Here is a 17,769-nt window from a genome sequence, read left to right as displayed (position 1 = left end):
CATGTAGTTTGGTTGTCTTGTAGCTCTGAACCTTTGATTTCTCACCCTAAGCTCTTGCTCGTCTTTCACTCGACCAAGGTAATGTCAATCCTCTCTGTCTCTCTCTCTCTCTCTCTCTCTCTCTCTCTCTCTCTCTCTCTCTCTCTAAAATGATGTGAACACCAATGCTGGTATTTCACTCAAGATGTCAAACTTGTCTTGCAACCGGTGGAAGGAAAGAAGGGTGGCTGACACGGAGGATGTTGCTAGTGTCTCAGGCTCCACTTCCCGGCCCAAAGGGAACCCATGAAAAGGCGTGCGTGCTGCGAAGAGAAGTCAAAAAGAGCCAATCCACCCAACTCCGGAGAACAAAAAGGCTTCTTCATGGCAATAGACGGAATGTAATGTTTCGTAGGAAGGCAGAGAGAGGATCAAAGGGGGGTGGGGGGGAAAACACTGGCAGGGAAGGGTACAAAAAAAGCTACCAGGAAAGCGCCAGCTTCCATGCTTTGTGGTGTCTCAAGGAAGACTAAATGCGTGAGAGAGAGCTCGATGTGTTGGATGAGTTAGAAAGTTGAGAGTACGTGAGGAAAGAGGCCATCCGGAATATGGGGGATGGAGGAGGAGGAGGAGGTGGGCGAGCACTAGGCTTTGTTCCCCTTCCCACACACTATATTATCTATCTCACATCACTTTCTTTTCATGTGAGATAATACATGTCCCAACTCTCTCTCTCTCTCTCTCTCTCTCTCTCTCTCTCTATAAGGATCGAGATGCAATTTCAATCACTTTTCTAACTCTTCAGCAGCCAAAGAAAATACTTATGGAGTAGTGGCATATAATTACAAACAAACAATGAAACAATAACACATGAGATTATAGTTTACTTACATGATCTAATCGAACAACATGGAGGAGTCAAATTCGAGTGCATTGTAAGGGAATGAGACTCCAAATTTTGATCGTCAAGCAGCTGGGCCTTGTTTGGCCTTCATCACCAGTTCTTCTGTAGTGGTGCCAATGATCTCATTTGCGCGCTTCAAGGGAACACAGCAGATTTTTCCAGCAGAATCCTGTACATAGGCTTGTCATTTTAACCATACCAAGACGCAATTGAATGCACTGAGATGTGATAAACATGTCCAATGTATAAGCTACTCATAAAAATTCCAGCAACACCATGGAATTACCTACTTCTAGATGTGAAAGATAAGTATGACGCAAGGTAAGAAGCTGTAAGCAGTTTGGTTTCATGCTTGCTCAAGTTCAATCGACTCATTCTGAAGTCTGTCTCTTAAAAGTAATACTGGGTGATTTATAAGCGATGCTCTAATCTCCATGGTTGATCATATCTGATCATACGGATCGTCTCTAACCAGAAACTACTAGCACATAATAAAACATCACTATATCTCCATGTCAATGAAGTCGGACAAGAAGGAACTCAATATAAGTTAATAAGGTTATATTAACAACAGCGGTTGTTTCTTAGTCGCACCTTACACGATGCTATATGATGTTCTCAATTACACATTACAGCTACACAATTTTTCATCAACACTTAGGTCCAGTATTAGAGTAATGTCTTTGTCAGCATCCTTTTGGCATATCATGAATTGGTTTATAAATATAGTGGCACCTCCAAAGCGGCCAGGCATGACACATGTTGGAACCTCACCAGCATGCTACTTGTTCACCCATGCCAACACATACTTATCGACATGGCGACACCATACTACTAAAGAACTTCATCTGTAATGATTTAGCTAATTTGCCCTTTCATCTTTCTTTGTAGGTGGTTAGATTTCCACCACTAACAAGTCATCAAAAAGGTTAAACTGAAAGATGAGACATGGTTGATTTAATTCCATTCTAGTACTCCTCTCAGCTCAACATGCGGATACTAAAACAAAATGAGGAAATTAACTGCTTGGAGACTTGAGCATTAGTCCTCCTGTTCTAATAACATGTCAAATTCTCACCACCGCCAAGTCAGTTAAAATCTTAAGATGGGAGACGGTTTATTTACCTGTACTTTAATATTAGGTTGCTTCCTCATTTCTTTATGCAAGTCACACTGTTAAAATATGCTTCGACAAAAGTTCTTTTAGCATAACGGCTAATGAATTGTAAATTCTCACCACTCCTAGGTCATCTAAAATGCTTAAAATGATCAATAAGACAGTGTTCATTTAGTTATATTCTACAGAAAGCTGGATCCTTATTTTTCATGTCAGACTACTAAAGTATGCTTGGTACAAAGTTCTTTTAGCATATTTTCTTATGAATGTTCCAGTACCAAAACCGTGCATGATGTTTCAGTTATAAAATTATTAACCCTTATGTACCATTTTCTCTCGAGCATTCAATTAGTAAAAGAACTTCCATCGTTGAAAAATAGCAATCAATTAAACACAGTTAAAGGGAAGTATAAGTGAAAAAGCATTATTCAAACTTACCCTTGAAACAATACCAAGTTTCTCCAACTTTTTGACTGCATCCTCGACTTCAAAATTGCATTTCTCATTGAACTCTTCCATAATAAGTTCTTCACACTGACGGTCAAGAACCTATAGTGACGCTAAGAAAATATAAGCATGGTGGCTGATTTATTTGCCACGAAGGACAACATAGAAGGTAAAGAATGACCAAGAGTTCATACATTTATCTCCAACTTCCCTTGCTCCATCAAAATAAAATAAGAAATTATCACCTCTTTGACCTGCATATTCAGATTGTAAAATGCTATATATTTTGCTACAATTCACATGATAAGATGCAACGAGTTCTATTGGTCTGAAACCTACTTCTTGTTGAATCACATCATCACACAAGTGTAGAAGTGTGCCTTTCCCGCTATCAAGTTGTTTGTCATACATTGATTTGGTGATTAGGTTTTGATAAGTTGCCATGTTTTGCTGAAACCTGTGTTTCATAAATTTTCACAAGAAAATGTGTTATTACCAATGACAACCTATCATAGAAGTCAGTGCTAAAATATATGGAAGTTACTTTTCCTTGTTGCCAAAGAAGACAAATACATAACAAGGAAGAGATCACATACGTCCTTCTACTCATAAAAGGGAAAAAAAGAAAATTGACCTTGATTTATATTGCAATGCTTGACCATGAAAGAAGATTGTTTATAAAAGTATACTCACGTGAAATAGATCTTAGCACAATAGCCAACAAGACCAGAAAGGACAGCTATGACAACCCAGATGTCTGCCTTCGGCATTTCGAGAGAGCTGACCAGAGTAACCTGAACCAGTATAATAATTATTAATTATTTAAAAAGATACAGAGAGCAAAAGTTCAAGACCAGTATATTTAACTCATCCAGAAACTTACAAGACCAAGAACAACAGAAATTAGAAACTTGACCCAGTCCATAGGTGTTAAACTTGGGTTTCTCTTTTCAGGCTACAAAATCAGTGGTCCCAACGAAGGAAAATAGTCAAACATAATTGTTATTGATAACAAAAAATTCAAGAGCTTGTGTGTGTTTCCTAGAACTTCAGTTAGGAAACCTCACCAAAACTAGTTCCATATCAGCCATGGGAATATTTTTGAAATGTTTTACATAGATTCCTCGTTCTGTCTTGCTGTTTGTGCTGGCACGCCTGTGTGGTTACAAATAGCATCAGTCATAGTTAACTGGACATAACAAAAAATTGAATCATATTCTTGACAACGATCATATGGGGAGGCTGCATTGACACTCATATCATAAAAAGGCTTGACAAAAACAATATGCTTAATCCAATACATACGATCTCAACTACCAACTACTATGACTAAATGAAAAGTATTTTAACAATTTAACTCATAGTTACCTGTATACAACAATCATCCTGTCAAAAGTTGGTTCTTGGATTGTGATATTGCTGATTAGATTTTGGGTGCTGCATTAAACACAAAATACAGAATATCAGATCATGCAATGTTAAATATCAAGATTTATATCAAATCAAGTCCGATAAAGCAATTGGAACCTCAGCTCCATGTTCTCAATTCGTATACGCTCAACAAATAAGTCTTCCATCTCTGAATCAGCAACAATTTCATCAGTTTTCTTAGTATCTTTTCTGGATATCATATTTGGTTTTTTTGAAAAGAGCCGCTGAAGCCTAAAGTCATTGAAAGCATCCCGATATGTCAGGGTAATCTTTTCTATTCAGAAAATATAACATGAACAATACACAATTCTAAGAAATTGTTTACCTAGTAACCCTTAAAAACCACATCCACAAACGAGCTATGATCATATCCAACTTCTCCATAATAAAGTAATCAGTTGTCTTGTCAATTCCAATCCCCCGTCGAAAAATTATATACTTCCCAAACAAAAAAGACCAAGATAAGAAAAAAGAATTCATTAAGAAAGAATATCATAAAACTATAATACCAAACGTGTTATGTCGTAGATATGTAAAATACCATATAATAAGAATTGTTTCTAATTTAACCACTGATTAAAAGTGATTTTTCTAAAAACAAGGTAATTATAAGAAAATATTGGTTAAACTAAGAACGTGAGAGGATGTAAAGATGCAAACCCGAATAATTATTGATTAAAAGGAAACCCAGTATTAATTATTTTAAAGTGTGGGGTTGTATTGCATATGCTTTAGATGCTACTTTGAAAAGACCTAAATTAGGAAGTAAAGCTGTTAATCTATTTTTTTGTGTTATTCTGTGTTGCTTTATCTTCTATGGAAAACAAAGTATGTTGCAATGTCAATTGCAGGAAAGAAATTGTTTGGTTTAAGAGAAAACCAATAAGTATTCCTTTTATCAATCCACCTGGTAAATCTATAACACTATATTGTGACAACCAGGCTACAATCCACAATACAAAGAACAAAAGGATAACAGAAAGCAATAAACATATTGCTATGAGATATAAATTTGATCGAAGACTTGTGAAAAAGGGAAAGATAGTATTACAATTCTTACCTACAAAACAAATGTTAGCAGACCCTTTGACAAAGCCTTTATCAGGCGATAAAATTACTAAAACCATGAGAGGTATAGGACTATTACCGATAAAAGAACTTCTTGATTGAAACCAACTCTATTTCTGTGATACCACTCGATAGTGGAAATCAAGTTATAAGAGTTTAAAAGGCAATTCATTATGAGATATTTGTGAAATGGAAACAAGGATATATTTCAAGTGCAAAGTTTAAGAAATAGTGGGGGAATACTATATCTGTTGAAGTCCTATATCTAGTTAATGCACCAATTACCACAACAGACTGTCATGGACTTAACTGGAATTGTCTAAGTCGTGAGGCACCCTTACGGCCAAGACGCGAACTTAGCTTGAGTTGCCTAAATCGCGACGCACCCTTGCGCTAACTTCACGGACTTAGCTGGGATTGCTTAAGTCTTGAGGCGTCCTTGTGACATATGCGTCCGCAAAGGTTCAACCTAGTTGCAACCTCGTACAAGTCCCGAAGGACCTGTAAAACAGAAAGTTTATTAGATTGAAAACGAGCGACGGACAAGTCCCGACGTCTAGCAAAGAGGGAAGCTTTACAAGCAATTCAGCAAGCACCTTATGTGCATAGGAGAAAAGAGAAGAAGGAAGAAAACAAAGACTTTAGAAGGTAGAACGAACGGTTGCAAGTCCACAAACAACTGCTCACCGGGTGCCAGGCGCGAAGGCAAGTTCCCGTCAAGTCAACGTGCGAACTTGTGAAGATTTTTCAACGCCCGACAATATACCGAAGCTTCATCCAGCCCTGTGCCACCCAGGGGGTTCCAGAGTGCTGAGATGGCTGACGTTTCGCGCGCTGCAGAGGGCTGCAGAAAACAGCCCTTAGCACACGAAAACGAAGCCATTTTAGGGCCTTTTGGCCCGGCGCGGTGAGCGATCGCACTGTGCACTGCAACCTGTTCGAACATGTATTTTTACAAGCAAAAACACACAAAACTAAGGCAAAACAAGCTACCATGTCTCTGTTCAAGCATGCAAAAGCGACGAACGGTTCGTTGAACGAAGTTGTTGTGAGTGCGCGACGACCGTTCGTGACAAGACGGTTGGACAATAAAGTCCTAAGAAACTTGTAGCTTTGAAGAGTGAGTTGTGGACACTGTTGATAAGTCTACCCTTGCCAATAGAGAAGTAAGAGACCGCTTCTTACAGATAATACCAGTAAGATCTTACGAATACTGGCTAAACCAGGATTCAACGCAAGACCCATTAAAGCGCTGCCAAATTTAAAATTCAGAGCTCATATATAGTGTGATTATGGTTCCTTGTGTCTCATATTCAGTCCAAAGCTTAAGGTTAGTCCACTTATGAATATACACTATACACATCCTAGAGTTTACATTTTCATTTATAATTTTATGATTTATATTTTTATTATATGTAAATTAGTGGGGCATTGTTATATATAAGGAATTTACTATAAATAAAGAAAAGGAGTAGGAATGAAGGGGAACAGTCATAGAAACTGCTTGCAGTTTAAAAAATCAGTTTAATGTGCTGTAATGGCTCAAAAAGTCATAACTCTTCAGGATAACTGAAAAGACGTTTTAGCATCCTTTCAATGTCTATATAAACTCCTCTACATTGAAGAGTAAAGCATAAGAAAATTCTAGTCAAACAAAGTACCGAATTCTTTTTTCTCTTATTTTCTAGTTGTGTTCTGATTCTTCAAGTAATCAAGAAGTGCAGTCTTGATTATTTCGGGTAAGAGATTGTATACTGGAGATAGAATTTCTATGAAGCCATCTGCATCATAGTGGGGAAATCATCTATCTTGAAGACAGTTTCCTGGAAATGCCTTGCCTAATTCTGTTTTATTCAAGTTTTACCCAGATCTGTGTCTTACTACAAGAAAGTGATCTGAAACAGAATCATCAGAATCAATTACAATGAAACTTTCTACATTTAGCATCGAAGTCAAAAGTTCGAAATTGCTTAAACTTCTAGATGAAAAACATTTTGCATAAAGGGATCAAAAAGCACAACACTGTAGGAGGAACTGACAATACCTTATCGGAAAAACCAGGGAGATCCTCATGTGGATGCTTCTTAAAGTATCTTGGCAGAAGCTTGTTATCCAGCTACATTCCCGAAGAACGCACAAGTTAAGCTAATACAAAGCTTCAAGTATAAACAAATAGATCACGTTTTAAACCTTAGATTCGTCCACTTTGATTGGAAGATTTAAGAGATATTGTCCAGATTGTGCAACTTCAATCTCCTCATCGGTCACTAGTTTGAAGTTGCTCTTTTCCATTACCTGCCTCGATCAAAGAAAAACATATGATTGTAATGGCTGTTCTATCTAGAAGTACACTCAAAATGAAAGAAAAAGATTTTATTGCATGTAGTTACTTTTCTCTTTTCTTCTTCTTAAGTTTATTAACTGCAAGTGGAACACCATAAGTTTAGAAGGTGCAATTCTGTATTAACTTGGCACCACAGCAGTTGTATCCAATTTAAAATAGCAGGAATTCAGAAAATTTGGAAGAAAAGCAGGAAAGACACAGACCTTACTTCAAGGGCAAGTATTTGGTTAGATAAGTTTCCAAATCATTATGAAATTACAGTCAAGTCACTAGGAAGTTCACAAACCTGGAAAAAGTACTCCAGGAAATTTAGTTCCAGAACATCAATCTCTTCAGAAGAAAAATTCTGCTGTTGCAATCTCCGATCACCATGTACAGGATCGAAGAGCGAGTAAAGTTGCTACAGAAACAATATTGTTAACACCAAAAAAATCATCAACCAAACTCATTTATGAAAAAACAAAAAGCAATTGCAAATTAGTCCAAGAATGCTATTTTTCTGGTATATAATTCTACATGCATGTAAGACATAAAATGGAGACATCTGACTTATGTATAACTGGGTATATGAAATGTGTATGTGAAAAAAAATAACTAGCATGAGTAGCCATTTATATATTCATCAACTCAAACACGTTCGCCATGTATGCAATAATTGTATGAAAGAACTGTACCATCAAATCTTCAAACTGTAGGAGGTACCAAGCACGAATAGTGTACTCAACTCTCTTGCATAGCTTAATGAATTCAGTTCGGTCAGAAGCAAGCTCTGGAAAAGAATGAAGGTAAATTTTTCAAACTCATCAGCAAATAAATCTATAATCAATATCAGTTAAAACTTAAAAACTAAGATACTTACGGCAAGTAATTTATAAGAATTATTTGTACAATCTCAGCCATGTATATTAGGACAGATTATGTCAAGAAACGGGGTACATTTTGCATACAATTTTAGTTTCTAAGCTTGCAAAGATGTGCTAACCCTACAGCAGAACCTTTTTTTTCCTTTATTGCTTTCTGCAAAAGAAAACATATTTGTTAAACCCAAGAGACTGAACATGAAGGAAGTTTAATTACATAAGCAAAACTTCCTGTAGCATTTAACCAGAACAGCATTTCATTTCCTCGATAAATTATCCTGATTGCTTTTTATAGTTGAAATTGAACTGAACTGTTTTTTGTACTGTAACATGTTCCATATTCGTATTAAACCATCTATTTTCATTATATAATTCTTTTGTTAATTATTTTTTAGTTCACTTGTATTTTTCTCTGTTTTTATATATTTCATCACAATTTCAATTCCCATAACTTTTCATCAACCACCTAACTCATATACCTTTGAATTGAAATATTTGATGTAAATAACTAGGCTGCCAATAAGTGCATCATTATCAAATATTATCCTTGTCTAGAATATTTAACGAAATCCTTTCATGTAATTTCATTGATCCACTAGCTAGAATCATAGCCATGTACTCGAACAAACCTAAATGTACTACTATATTGTTTTTATAACCCTACGTGAATAATTTCCCCATGAGAAAAAACTCCACATTAAGTTTTATATTTTGCTGCAATTGAGAATTTTTGGGAGAAAAACTAAAAATAGCAATTTCTAAATTTTGAAGCAAAAACAGATATAATACTTGGTGTGGACTATGACAGTAAGAAAGTTTCTTTGTCAATTTACAGCAATGATGGATAATGGACTCTTTGTCTAATCCTATCTGCTGTCAAGCAGAATGCTAGCACTGGCACTCTTGAACTGGTCCTAAAGTTATGAGAAAACTTCTCAACCTTCTTTTTGTCCTGCTTGTTCTCGCCAATCAATCCTAAAGCTCTAAACTTTCTTTTGTGTGTGAAGAAGAGGCAATGTCTCATGCATTCACGAGAACAAATATACAGGGGACATTTCTCTGAGTCTCAACAGAAAAAGAAGAAAAAAACGAAAAACAGCAAGGTTGTGAGTGGCTAAGATTTATTTATCTGAAGCAATGCAAACTCCCAAACCTCCTGTGCTTACCAAGTCTGTAGCATGGTGATGTTAATGAAAATACTAGTTAGGTTCCCCTCAATTTTGTCAATGTCAATTGTGTAAAATTTGTCTCCAAACATCTAAATTTCCTACGGAGATATTACAATGCCTGGAGTTCGAAAACAATGCCAAGTACTCTTCGAGAGTAGGTTATCTGATAGCTAGTCTTGTGAGATAAGTTCAATCCAGCAGCAAAGTACGGGCAAAATAGTACAGGTGATTGCAATTTTCTTCCGGGTGTTGCATCAAGCTCAACACAGATAAATCATGTGCAGCATTAATTGTGTTCTCAATTTAAAGGTTTTTTCTTCGAATGCGAAAAAAAAAAAATCAAATTTTGTTATTGAGTTGGTGAAAGGGTATCACACTGCTCGATAAACCCCATACCATTCTTCGACTAATTTCCCCCAATTTATCATATCAAATTTATTAAAGCTAATTTTTCCTTTCAGTAAACAGAGAGAAGATTCGAAAGAAGCTTTCTTGAAAGACAAAACACTCTGTCGACCGCAACAACTATGCACACAGAAAACAGAAAATCCAGAACCCTAAAGGCAAAGAAATAACGGAAAACGATTCCAATAAATGGATTGAGCACGGAATGAAAAGCAAAACCATCGAAACAGGCGCAGGCTCACCGATTAGATTCGTTAGTTTCACGATGAGCTTGGGTTTCAGCACCGGGATTACTGACTCCCGCTCCAATCTTATAACCTCCTTCCCCTTCCCCTTCCCCTTCCTCTTCCCCTTCCCCTCTGCCACAGACATCTCCGGCTCCAAGGACTCGAACCGGAACAAGAACAAAAGAACCGCGGACTCGATTGAAGCAACAGCAAGAACAAGAAGAACGGAACCGACAACAAGGGAGAGATGGAACTTAGAGCCGACAAAGCTTGCTTGCGCAGAAACCGAACTGGATTCGAGGCGGAAGATTAGAGAGTCGATTGAGACTTAATCTGCGGGAGGATTAGCCAACGGTGACGGTTCGTAGATCCCACCCATAAAAGTTAAAAGCTAAAAATACCAATGATATTACCTGATTAACAATTGGCCATAAAATGGGGCTCACAGAGACACTGGGTTGGCCAGGCAGGTGGTTTCGTGGGTACATTGTTAAAGAGTGAAGAAAGTCGGTTTTATTCGCGGCCTTGCCCGACAGTTATAGGAGTTTCGAGTAACGCACCAATAAATATTTATAATTAATAATATTATTAATGGGATTATGAGGAACACACTTTCTAATTTAGACACTTATAGGTGTGAATATTGCAGAAAACAATATGAATCAAATAGTTAGAAAAGTAATTCAAATTTAATAAGCTTAGATTAAGATATGAATATAAAAATGCAAATCATTTATACTTTCTGAATTTAAATGAATATTGTGTTGCCCACTTTCACCATACTTATCAGCAATTTTTTTATTTTTCATATGATTATTTCTAAAAATAATGAATATATATATATATATTCTTGTAGCTTTATTTGAGTATGTATTTTTAATTAGTTGATGAATTATGAGAGGGTGATGATTCATGAGAAGGACATCCCACTTGTGAGACATAGGAGACCTGTGTGAAGTAGACAGGTTATGATTGAGCTCAGATGGATTTGGATCATAATGAAGTTGGATGAAGCAGATGATGATAAGGTGATGAGCAACTCCACATAAAACTTCTCCCTCTGCATTCTTCCTGTTGTTAGCAGGAGGGATACAAACATGATTGATTACTCCTCTGTTTGGGAATCCATGAATTGTTCAGTTGCAGAAGCTTTCATGCCAATCCTAATACTGAATGTCCAATAGAGAGACTCAAAATGCACACAATGCATTGGAAATATAGTCTTTTACTTAGCAACATCAATTTTTTTCTTATCTCAATCTGAATCAACAGAGCAACACCAATAATACCCAATCTCAAGTCTGAATAAAAATGATGAAAGACAATATTGATACTTGATGATGAAAAAAAGATCCATATAGCTGAGCTTTGAGAGCATATTAAAATTACATCAAAGGAAGTATACAGTAAAACTGAGGATCACATCAAAGAAACCATTCTGCTACACATTCTTAAAGGACTTCAAACACTCTTTGTAAAGTAGAATTGCAATAGAGATTAATACACTGATGCATCTGACATGGCTCAATCTGCATCTCATGTAGTAAGTGAGACAGCCATTCTTGCAATTTACATATACATTGAGACAACCAAAACAAAAGAGCATTTTTGTGGGCTACAGATTTAATGGATCAAAGTTGGCAATGGCTGGCTGAGCCCAAAATAGATTAAATGGGAAAGAGGCATACTACTAATTGGCTAATTGAGTGATTTAATTGTATCAATTGTTTAATAGATTAAATGAGAAAAATAATGAATATTGTGTTACCATATTAACGTTATGGTCGCATCGATGATCATTGTATTGTATATTCTTCGAAGTCGATACATTGTAATCTTATCCATGATTAGAAAAGACGTATAATCATTTTTAATATTAACACTCGTATTGAAGTTTAATGATTAAAAGTTTTGCTGTGAAAGATTTCTTCTCACGTACCTTACTTAGCTAGCTCTCAAATTCTAATACATTTGATTTTAAAAGATTTAGTGTTTGATTAACCTATTATAACCAAGACTAACTTAAGAATCGGAGAAGATTTATCGAACACACACTCGATAGAGTTTTAGAATAGATGGTGTCGAATCAGTACTATGACTAGAATATATATTAACACTATGATTAGATTATCTTAAATCTTTAAAAGTTGAAGTTATTAAGAATAGATATAAGACAAAATATTGACTTAGACGAAATAAAATAGAATCGATATGGGATTTCGGACATGATTTGTTATGAATTATGATAAATACTTCGAATCAGATGACTATAATTCTAATCAGATGATCATAACATCATCGCATGTCCATTGTCCATGCGATGATAGTTATAACTTAATGAAAGCTATGCCTAAAGATTTCCACATTGGGGAAGAACCCAAAACCCTTATTCCTATTCCAAATAAGACAAAAGGCATAAGAAAGAAGAATAGATGCACATCTAATCTCAAACGAATTAGATTTGATTATTTGTAGTAGATGAAAAGGAGTAATGCTAGTGGATTTCATGCTCCTTATTCCTATTCCAAAGGACATAGTGAATCATTATTATAATCAAATCGAAAGAATCTAAAAATAAATAAAAAATAGTGCTATTGTATCTTTTATTGAAGAACCTAAGAAATAAATTCATTATGTAATTTTATTAAAAGAGTCTACAACATCTAAGTCACAATAATAATAATAATTTTCTTATATTTAGAGGTAAGATTGTCTCCAAAAACTAATGATTTTGAAGGGCATTGTCATATTTTAATTAAAAGAACCTAAAAATAATTTAAAAATTATTATTTTTTAATCTAAATTGAGACACGAAACTATCTCAAATAATTATTGGTTGAAAAATCAATGGTCCCAACCGACCCATTCGGTAGGATTTGACTGATGAACACCAACTTAAAATTAATATTATTGTGGCCTTAGATCTTCCCCTAACCTAACCTAACTAAACAAACAAAGAGGTCCATGCATGCATTTATGAAACCAGTAAGGAAAAGGAATCCATGGTCCCTACAAGATGACTTAGAGTTTGGCCATCAAGAGGAATGGAAGGAACTAGAAAAAGGAATGTCCCAAGATAAATTGCATGATGAAGCTTGAGATGCCTTACTTGTTTAGGTGGTGACACAAAAGCATGTCCCCTTCTCTCTCTCTCTCAATCAAGAGAAGAGGTCCCTGAGGATTGCTTATAGAGTGGGCTAGATGCTTCTAGACCTTTGTGATATGGAGAGCTAGGGAAGCCTCAAGGATCAAAAGAAGCCAAGTTGTTGCATGCAAAGTTGCTATCTCGAGTACTTTCAACTCTACATTAGGAATGATTGCTCTTATGTGTGAAAAAGAAAGAAAAAATAACTTTAATATGATTGGTAGCCACTTGTACTATGTCATGGTTCAAACCATAGTTAAGTAGGTTAATGGGTTTGATTAGCTTGCTTGATTCACTGAACTTGGCAAATTTTGATGGATTTTTTTCTAAAGAGTTTTAATCAACTTAAAATGTTAAATGTTTGATTTTTTAGGAATTGTCTCGAGTTGGTATTTTATTTTACTAAACAAATATTGGTTGTTCTAAAAACATAACTCAAGGTTTTTATTTTCTTTTTTAGTGCATGCTAATTTTAAGTTTTTAATTGAGAACACGAAAATGTCTACATCAAGTTTTTTCATGATCGTGCTAACTAAACAAATAATTATAATCGTATATTTACGTGAGACATTCGATCAATACTAATGCACTTTTGAGCAATTTTTTTCCGTCTACATGATGATGATATACACTAATTTTATGTTTCTATTCGGTATAAACAATATTTGAATCGAGTTTATTTAAAATCATATCAGGTGAAGAGATAATTATCGCGAAGTGAGTATTTTAACGACATATGCAAATCTTGAGACTTTATTTATATACTTTGGAGTAATTTTCTTCCCTTTACAAATTATGTGATTTTTTTAAAATTAAATCTTAAATTTATTCTAACAAATTCGTATGAGATTGCGATGGCGATTGAGGTTAACATAAGATGTGATGATGTCTTTGAGATAGAAGCAGGACCCATAACTTCATGACAAAACTAATGCTAATGTCACATTGCTAATTAGAAGGAAGGAATCCATTCCTTTGTACTCTTCCTTTCAAGTTAGGTTTAGGTAAGGATGTTAATTACAAGGAAAGGAAGGAATCCTTTCCTTTGTACTCTTCCTTTCAAGTTAAGTGTAGGAATGTTGCCTAACTCAAGCATTACTAAATCTCAATTGATGAGACTACATAATTGGTTGTGGGCTCTTTTGATTCCTTGTGATCAGTAAGAGCATAAAAAGAAGGAAAAAGAAGAAGAAAGAATGGTCAAAATGTCAACTCCATGATGAATTGGACAAGCTTCTTTTGTTAGGTTCATCCCCAAAAATATATATTTAATGCCAATTTTAAGATGTTTAAATATTTGAATGGTACATATTTCATTCAAAAAAAAAAATTGAAGTAATCATAAGCCCTTCTAACTTGTTTGGAACAGTTTACTTGAAATGATAAAAAAATAATTCATTTTTTTTTCATTTTACTAGAGGTATTATTATCTTACATAGAATATAAGTAAAGAAGACTGCAATTGATCTCAAATATTCGAGATATTATTGTTTATTTTTCTATCCAGAATTAAATTATCATTATTTCAGTCCAAATATTGGATATATATATATATATATATATATATATATATATATATATATATATGAAAAAACATTTTTTTTGGGTTTAAACAAGACTGATTTCTAACTTTTCTCAATAGTTTGGGGATATTTTGCTTTAAACGAGACAATATTTCTGGATATTTTCTTGGTAAATTATTCTTACGAGAAAATATATATATAGAGAGAGAGAAATAATATATATATATATATATATATATATATATATATATATATATATATATCAAGAAAAATATTTTATTTTGATTTAGATAATTATTGTTTTTCTTTTAGCCACAAAACGCTTTCGAGGGTTACATGTGGCGACAAAGGTGAGAGGGAAGTCTGCTTCGTGGGCTCTCACGTATGAACTTGAGACGGGAAAAAGGAGTGCGAGAGTCGAGGCTTAAGCCGCAAAGATTGACGTGAGAGCCGAAAGCACCGCACGCCGCCCGCCTTCCTTTTCCCCGTGCACCGATGACAAGACCGCAACAAGCAACACATCCACACGCAGCAGAAAACACAAAACCAAAAACAGAAATCGAATCTAATTCACCTTTGTTTCCTCCGTGATCAGCATGAACCATATATGTTTCAATTTGATGTATTTTTCCATTGATCTGATGGGAATATATATATATATAGGTGCATAGGTGTTGGTCCCCTGATCACAAGTAGGATGAACTGGTCCAAGTCTCTTTCTTCGTCACCTCCATTAATGGCAGTGCCCACCCTCTTTAACCAGTCCAAAGGAGTTGGATTTCCTGCCTACATGTCCTTCCTTCCTTGGCATTTTGGAGTCATTGTTCATGTCTTACAACCCATTGTTTCTCGATCACATTGGTTTGGGAGAATGCTTCTTTCCCCCACCTTGTCATTAGTATAACTCACATGAGAATATGCTCGCTTCTAATGATAGCTTTGTTTAATGGTTGACCAAACTCTGCCTCGATACTTGCCGCCATCTATTTCATCGGCTCATACTTGCATGTGTTAAAAGCAAGATGGCATCCATCCATGCATGCATGCAGGCAGGCATTATTCTTGTCTTCGCTGCATCTGGTCGATCGTACGAGTGATGCGGCCAGCGGGAATACGATCGGTGTACTATGCCTAGCTCGATCATGAAAGGGTTTTGGAACTTGCAATCGCTTGTCTTGCCACGATCTTTATTCCCCTTCCCTACTCAGCTGGCGGCACACGTCTCTTAGTTCTCTTTTTTTTGATCTGGTTCGTGTCGTACGTCTGCGTTGGATGAAAGATCGTTCTTCCCTTCTCGATACGTTGCACCGTTAATGATTTGTGTGTTTTTTGATTCATGTAAGCATGTTTGTCTAAGGTTCGTTTGTGATAAGCTCGAGAAAACTTGGGGTGGAAACTTCCCAGTTGGTGTGTGTGACACAGCAAAGAGATAGCAGTGGTAGGATAAGACTCGAAACAATGCATTAGGGGATAAGAACAAGAGGAGCCTGCAATCTTTGGTATCTTTGACGCAGTACACCTTTCACGAAGCCTTTGCGTCTCTCTCCATCGCCAACGGTTCTCTCCTTAACCTTGTGCTGCACCTAGCTGAAAGCCGGCCGAGTCATCACTTACATGCCTGGTGGCTGCTGGTCTTCGTGCTTGTGGCCGCCATGAGGCCACGAACTCGAAGAAGAGGAGCTCTTGAAATGCGATTGGGAGGTGAAGTCCAGCATCTCTTGCGAAGACGCCGCGGACATGGAAGTCGGCGATGTCTGGGAGGACGTGGACGTGAAGGTGCTCCCAGCGTAGAGGCCGAAGGCCGCCTGGTGCAGGTCTTGGTCCCTGCTCTGGAGGAGTTGCGCGTACTGGAGCAGGTTCGGGTACGAATTAGCCGCCGGCAGCCGCTGCGTCGGTGGCTGGGGTTGCCGTTCCGAGCCTCCTCCGCTCACCAAGAAGCCGAGGTCGGTGCGGCCCTGTACTCGCTCGGGGAAGTTGAGCTTGGCTTTGGTGCCTTTGAACCGCAGGGCGGCTTCATCGTAGGCAATGGCGGCGTCCTCCGCCGTGTCGAACGTCCCCAGCCATACACGAGCTGCTTTCCTGGGATCCCTTATCTCCGCTGCCCATTTCCCCCATGGCCTCTGCCTCACTCCCCTGTAATGTCTTCTGCCTACATTACATGTACATGCGTCTCAGCTAAACGAGAGAGAGAGAGAGAGGGAGAGAGAGAGGGAGAGAAGATGCAAACTATACATGAGATAATGCATTGAGTACTAGCATAACTAGGTTCTCTTCCCATAACTTCCTATAATTGCACGAAAGCATCACAATGAACGGAGATTGATTTGATGATGAACATATAGATCTGTGTCAGTGGTGCAAGAAACACAAGCTCCGATATATATACCTTGCTCACCGGAGGGCTGCGTCCTGATCTCCGCCGAGCCAGACCCAGATCCGCTGAGTTTTCCATCATGCTGGACCATGACTGGCTCGCCTCCTCCGGCGCCGACGGGCGGCGAGCGGGAGCTGATCACGTGAGAGAGGGCCGAGACCATGGCCGATGCGTCCTGATCGGCGCGAGCCGGGGTGTAGTACTGCGACAACCAGCTCTCCGATCCTTCCTTCTCCTCCGGTGCCTCGTCAGGAGGGAGGGGCCTCTTCCCATGCCTTCGATCCACCTTCTACAAATCTGATCTCCTCTCTCCAGCTCAGCTTCCCATATAATCGATCGACTACGAGTTACAGATAATGTTGTTGTCGTTGCCGGTGCGTGATGGGAGGAGGAAGAAACCAAAGGAAAAGAAAAGAATATGCGAGTAGGAGAAGAGATATATATATATAGATATAGATATGAACTGTAAAAAGAGAAAGAAGAAGAAGAAGAAGAAGAAGAAGAAGAAGAAGAAGAAGCAGAAGAAATGAAGGAACAGAAAGAGCGGAAGGAGTGAGGGAGATGGTGATAAGAACAGGCGTTGTTCGATGTGTTGGTGGGTGGCTTTTATTGGCTGCAAGTGTGTTGAGGTCCTACCTTGGCATTCTTTTTCTATCGTTCTTTGTTACCTTTAAGAATATGAAGGCCAAGCATCATTGAGTACATGTTCATGATTTCAATCAACTCTGCATCCTTTCAGCACATAACTTTATACAATGGTTGAATACACCTAATAC

General features: G+C 37.1%; 2 protein-coding genes across 2 annotated transcripts; both read right to left on the bottom strand.

Moving 5' to 3' along the window:
- Positions 1-768: 768 nt before the first annotated feature.
- LOC135606797 (uncharacterized) lies at positions 769-10,255 on the bottom strand. Its single transcript, XM_065098050.1, has 15 exons — positions 9,967-10,255; positions 7,965-8,059; positions 7,577-7,690; positions 7,137-7,241; positions 6,991-7,062; positions 4,204-4,316; positions 3,975-4,109; positions 3,816-3,884; positions 3,515-3,602; positions 3,331-3,402; positions 3,141-3,241; positions 2,787-2,904; positions 2,642-2,701; positions 2,439-2,549; positions 769-1,052 (listed from the first exon to the last, which is right to left on the bottom strand). The coding sequence occupies exons 1-15, from the start codon at positions 10,094-10,096 to the stop codon at positions 945-947; spliced, it is 1,491 nt and encodes a 496-aa protein (XP_064954122.1). The 5' UTR covers positions 10,097-10,255; the 3' UTR covers positions 769-944.
- A 5,800-nt stretch (positions 10,256-16,055) lies between these two features.
- LOC103977129 (ethylene-responsive transcription factor ERF113) lies at positions 16,056-17,434 on the bottom strand. Its single transcript, XM_009392559.3, has 2 exons — positions 17,006-17,434; positions 16,056-16,768 (listed from the first exon to the last, which is right to left on the bottom strand). Exons 1-2 carry the CDS (start codon positions 17,154-17,156, stop codon positions 16,230-16,232), a joined length of 690 nt encoding a protein of 229 aa, XP_009390834.2. The 5' UTR covers positions 17,157-17,434; the 3' UTR covers positions 16,056-16,229.
- Between the last annotated feature and the right edge of the window lie 335 nt (positions 17,435-17,769).

Source organism: Musa acuminata, chromosome BXJ2-3, assembly GCF_036884655.1.
Source record: "Musa acuminata AAA Group cultivar baxijiao chromosome BXJ2-3, Cavendish_Baxijiao_AAA, whole genome shotgun sequence".
NCBI classification, from domain to species: domain Eukaryota; kingdom Viridiplantae; phylum Streptophyta; class Magnoliopsida; order Zingiberales; family Musaceae; genus Musa; species Musa acuminata.
Note: the sequence above shows the minus strand (reverse complement) of the source record. Positions and strands in the feature narration are given on the sequence as shown.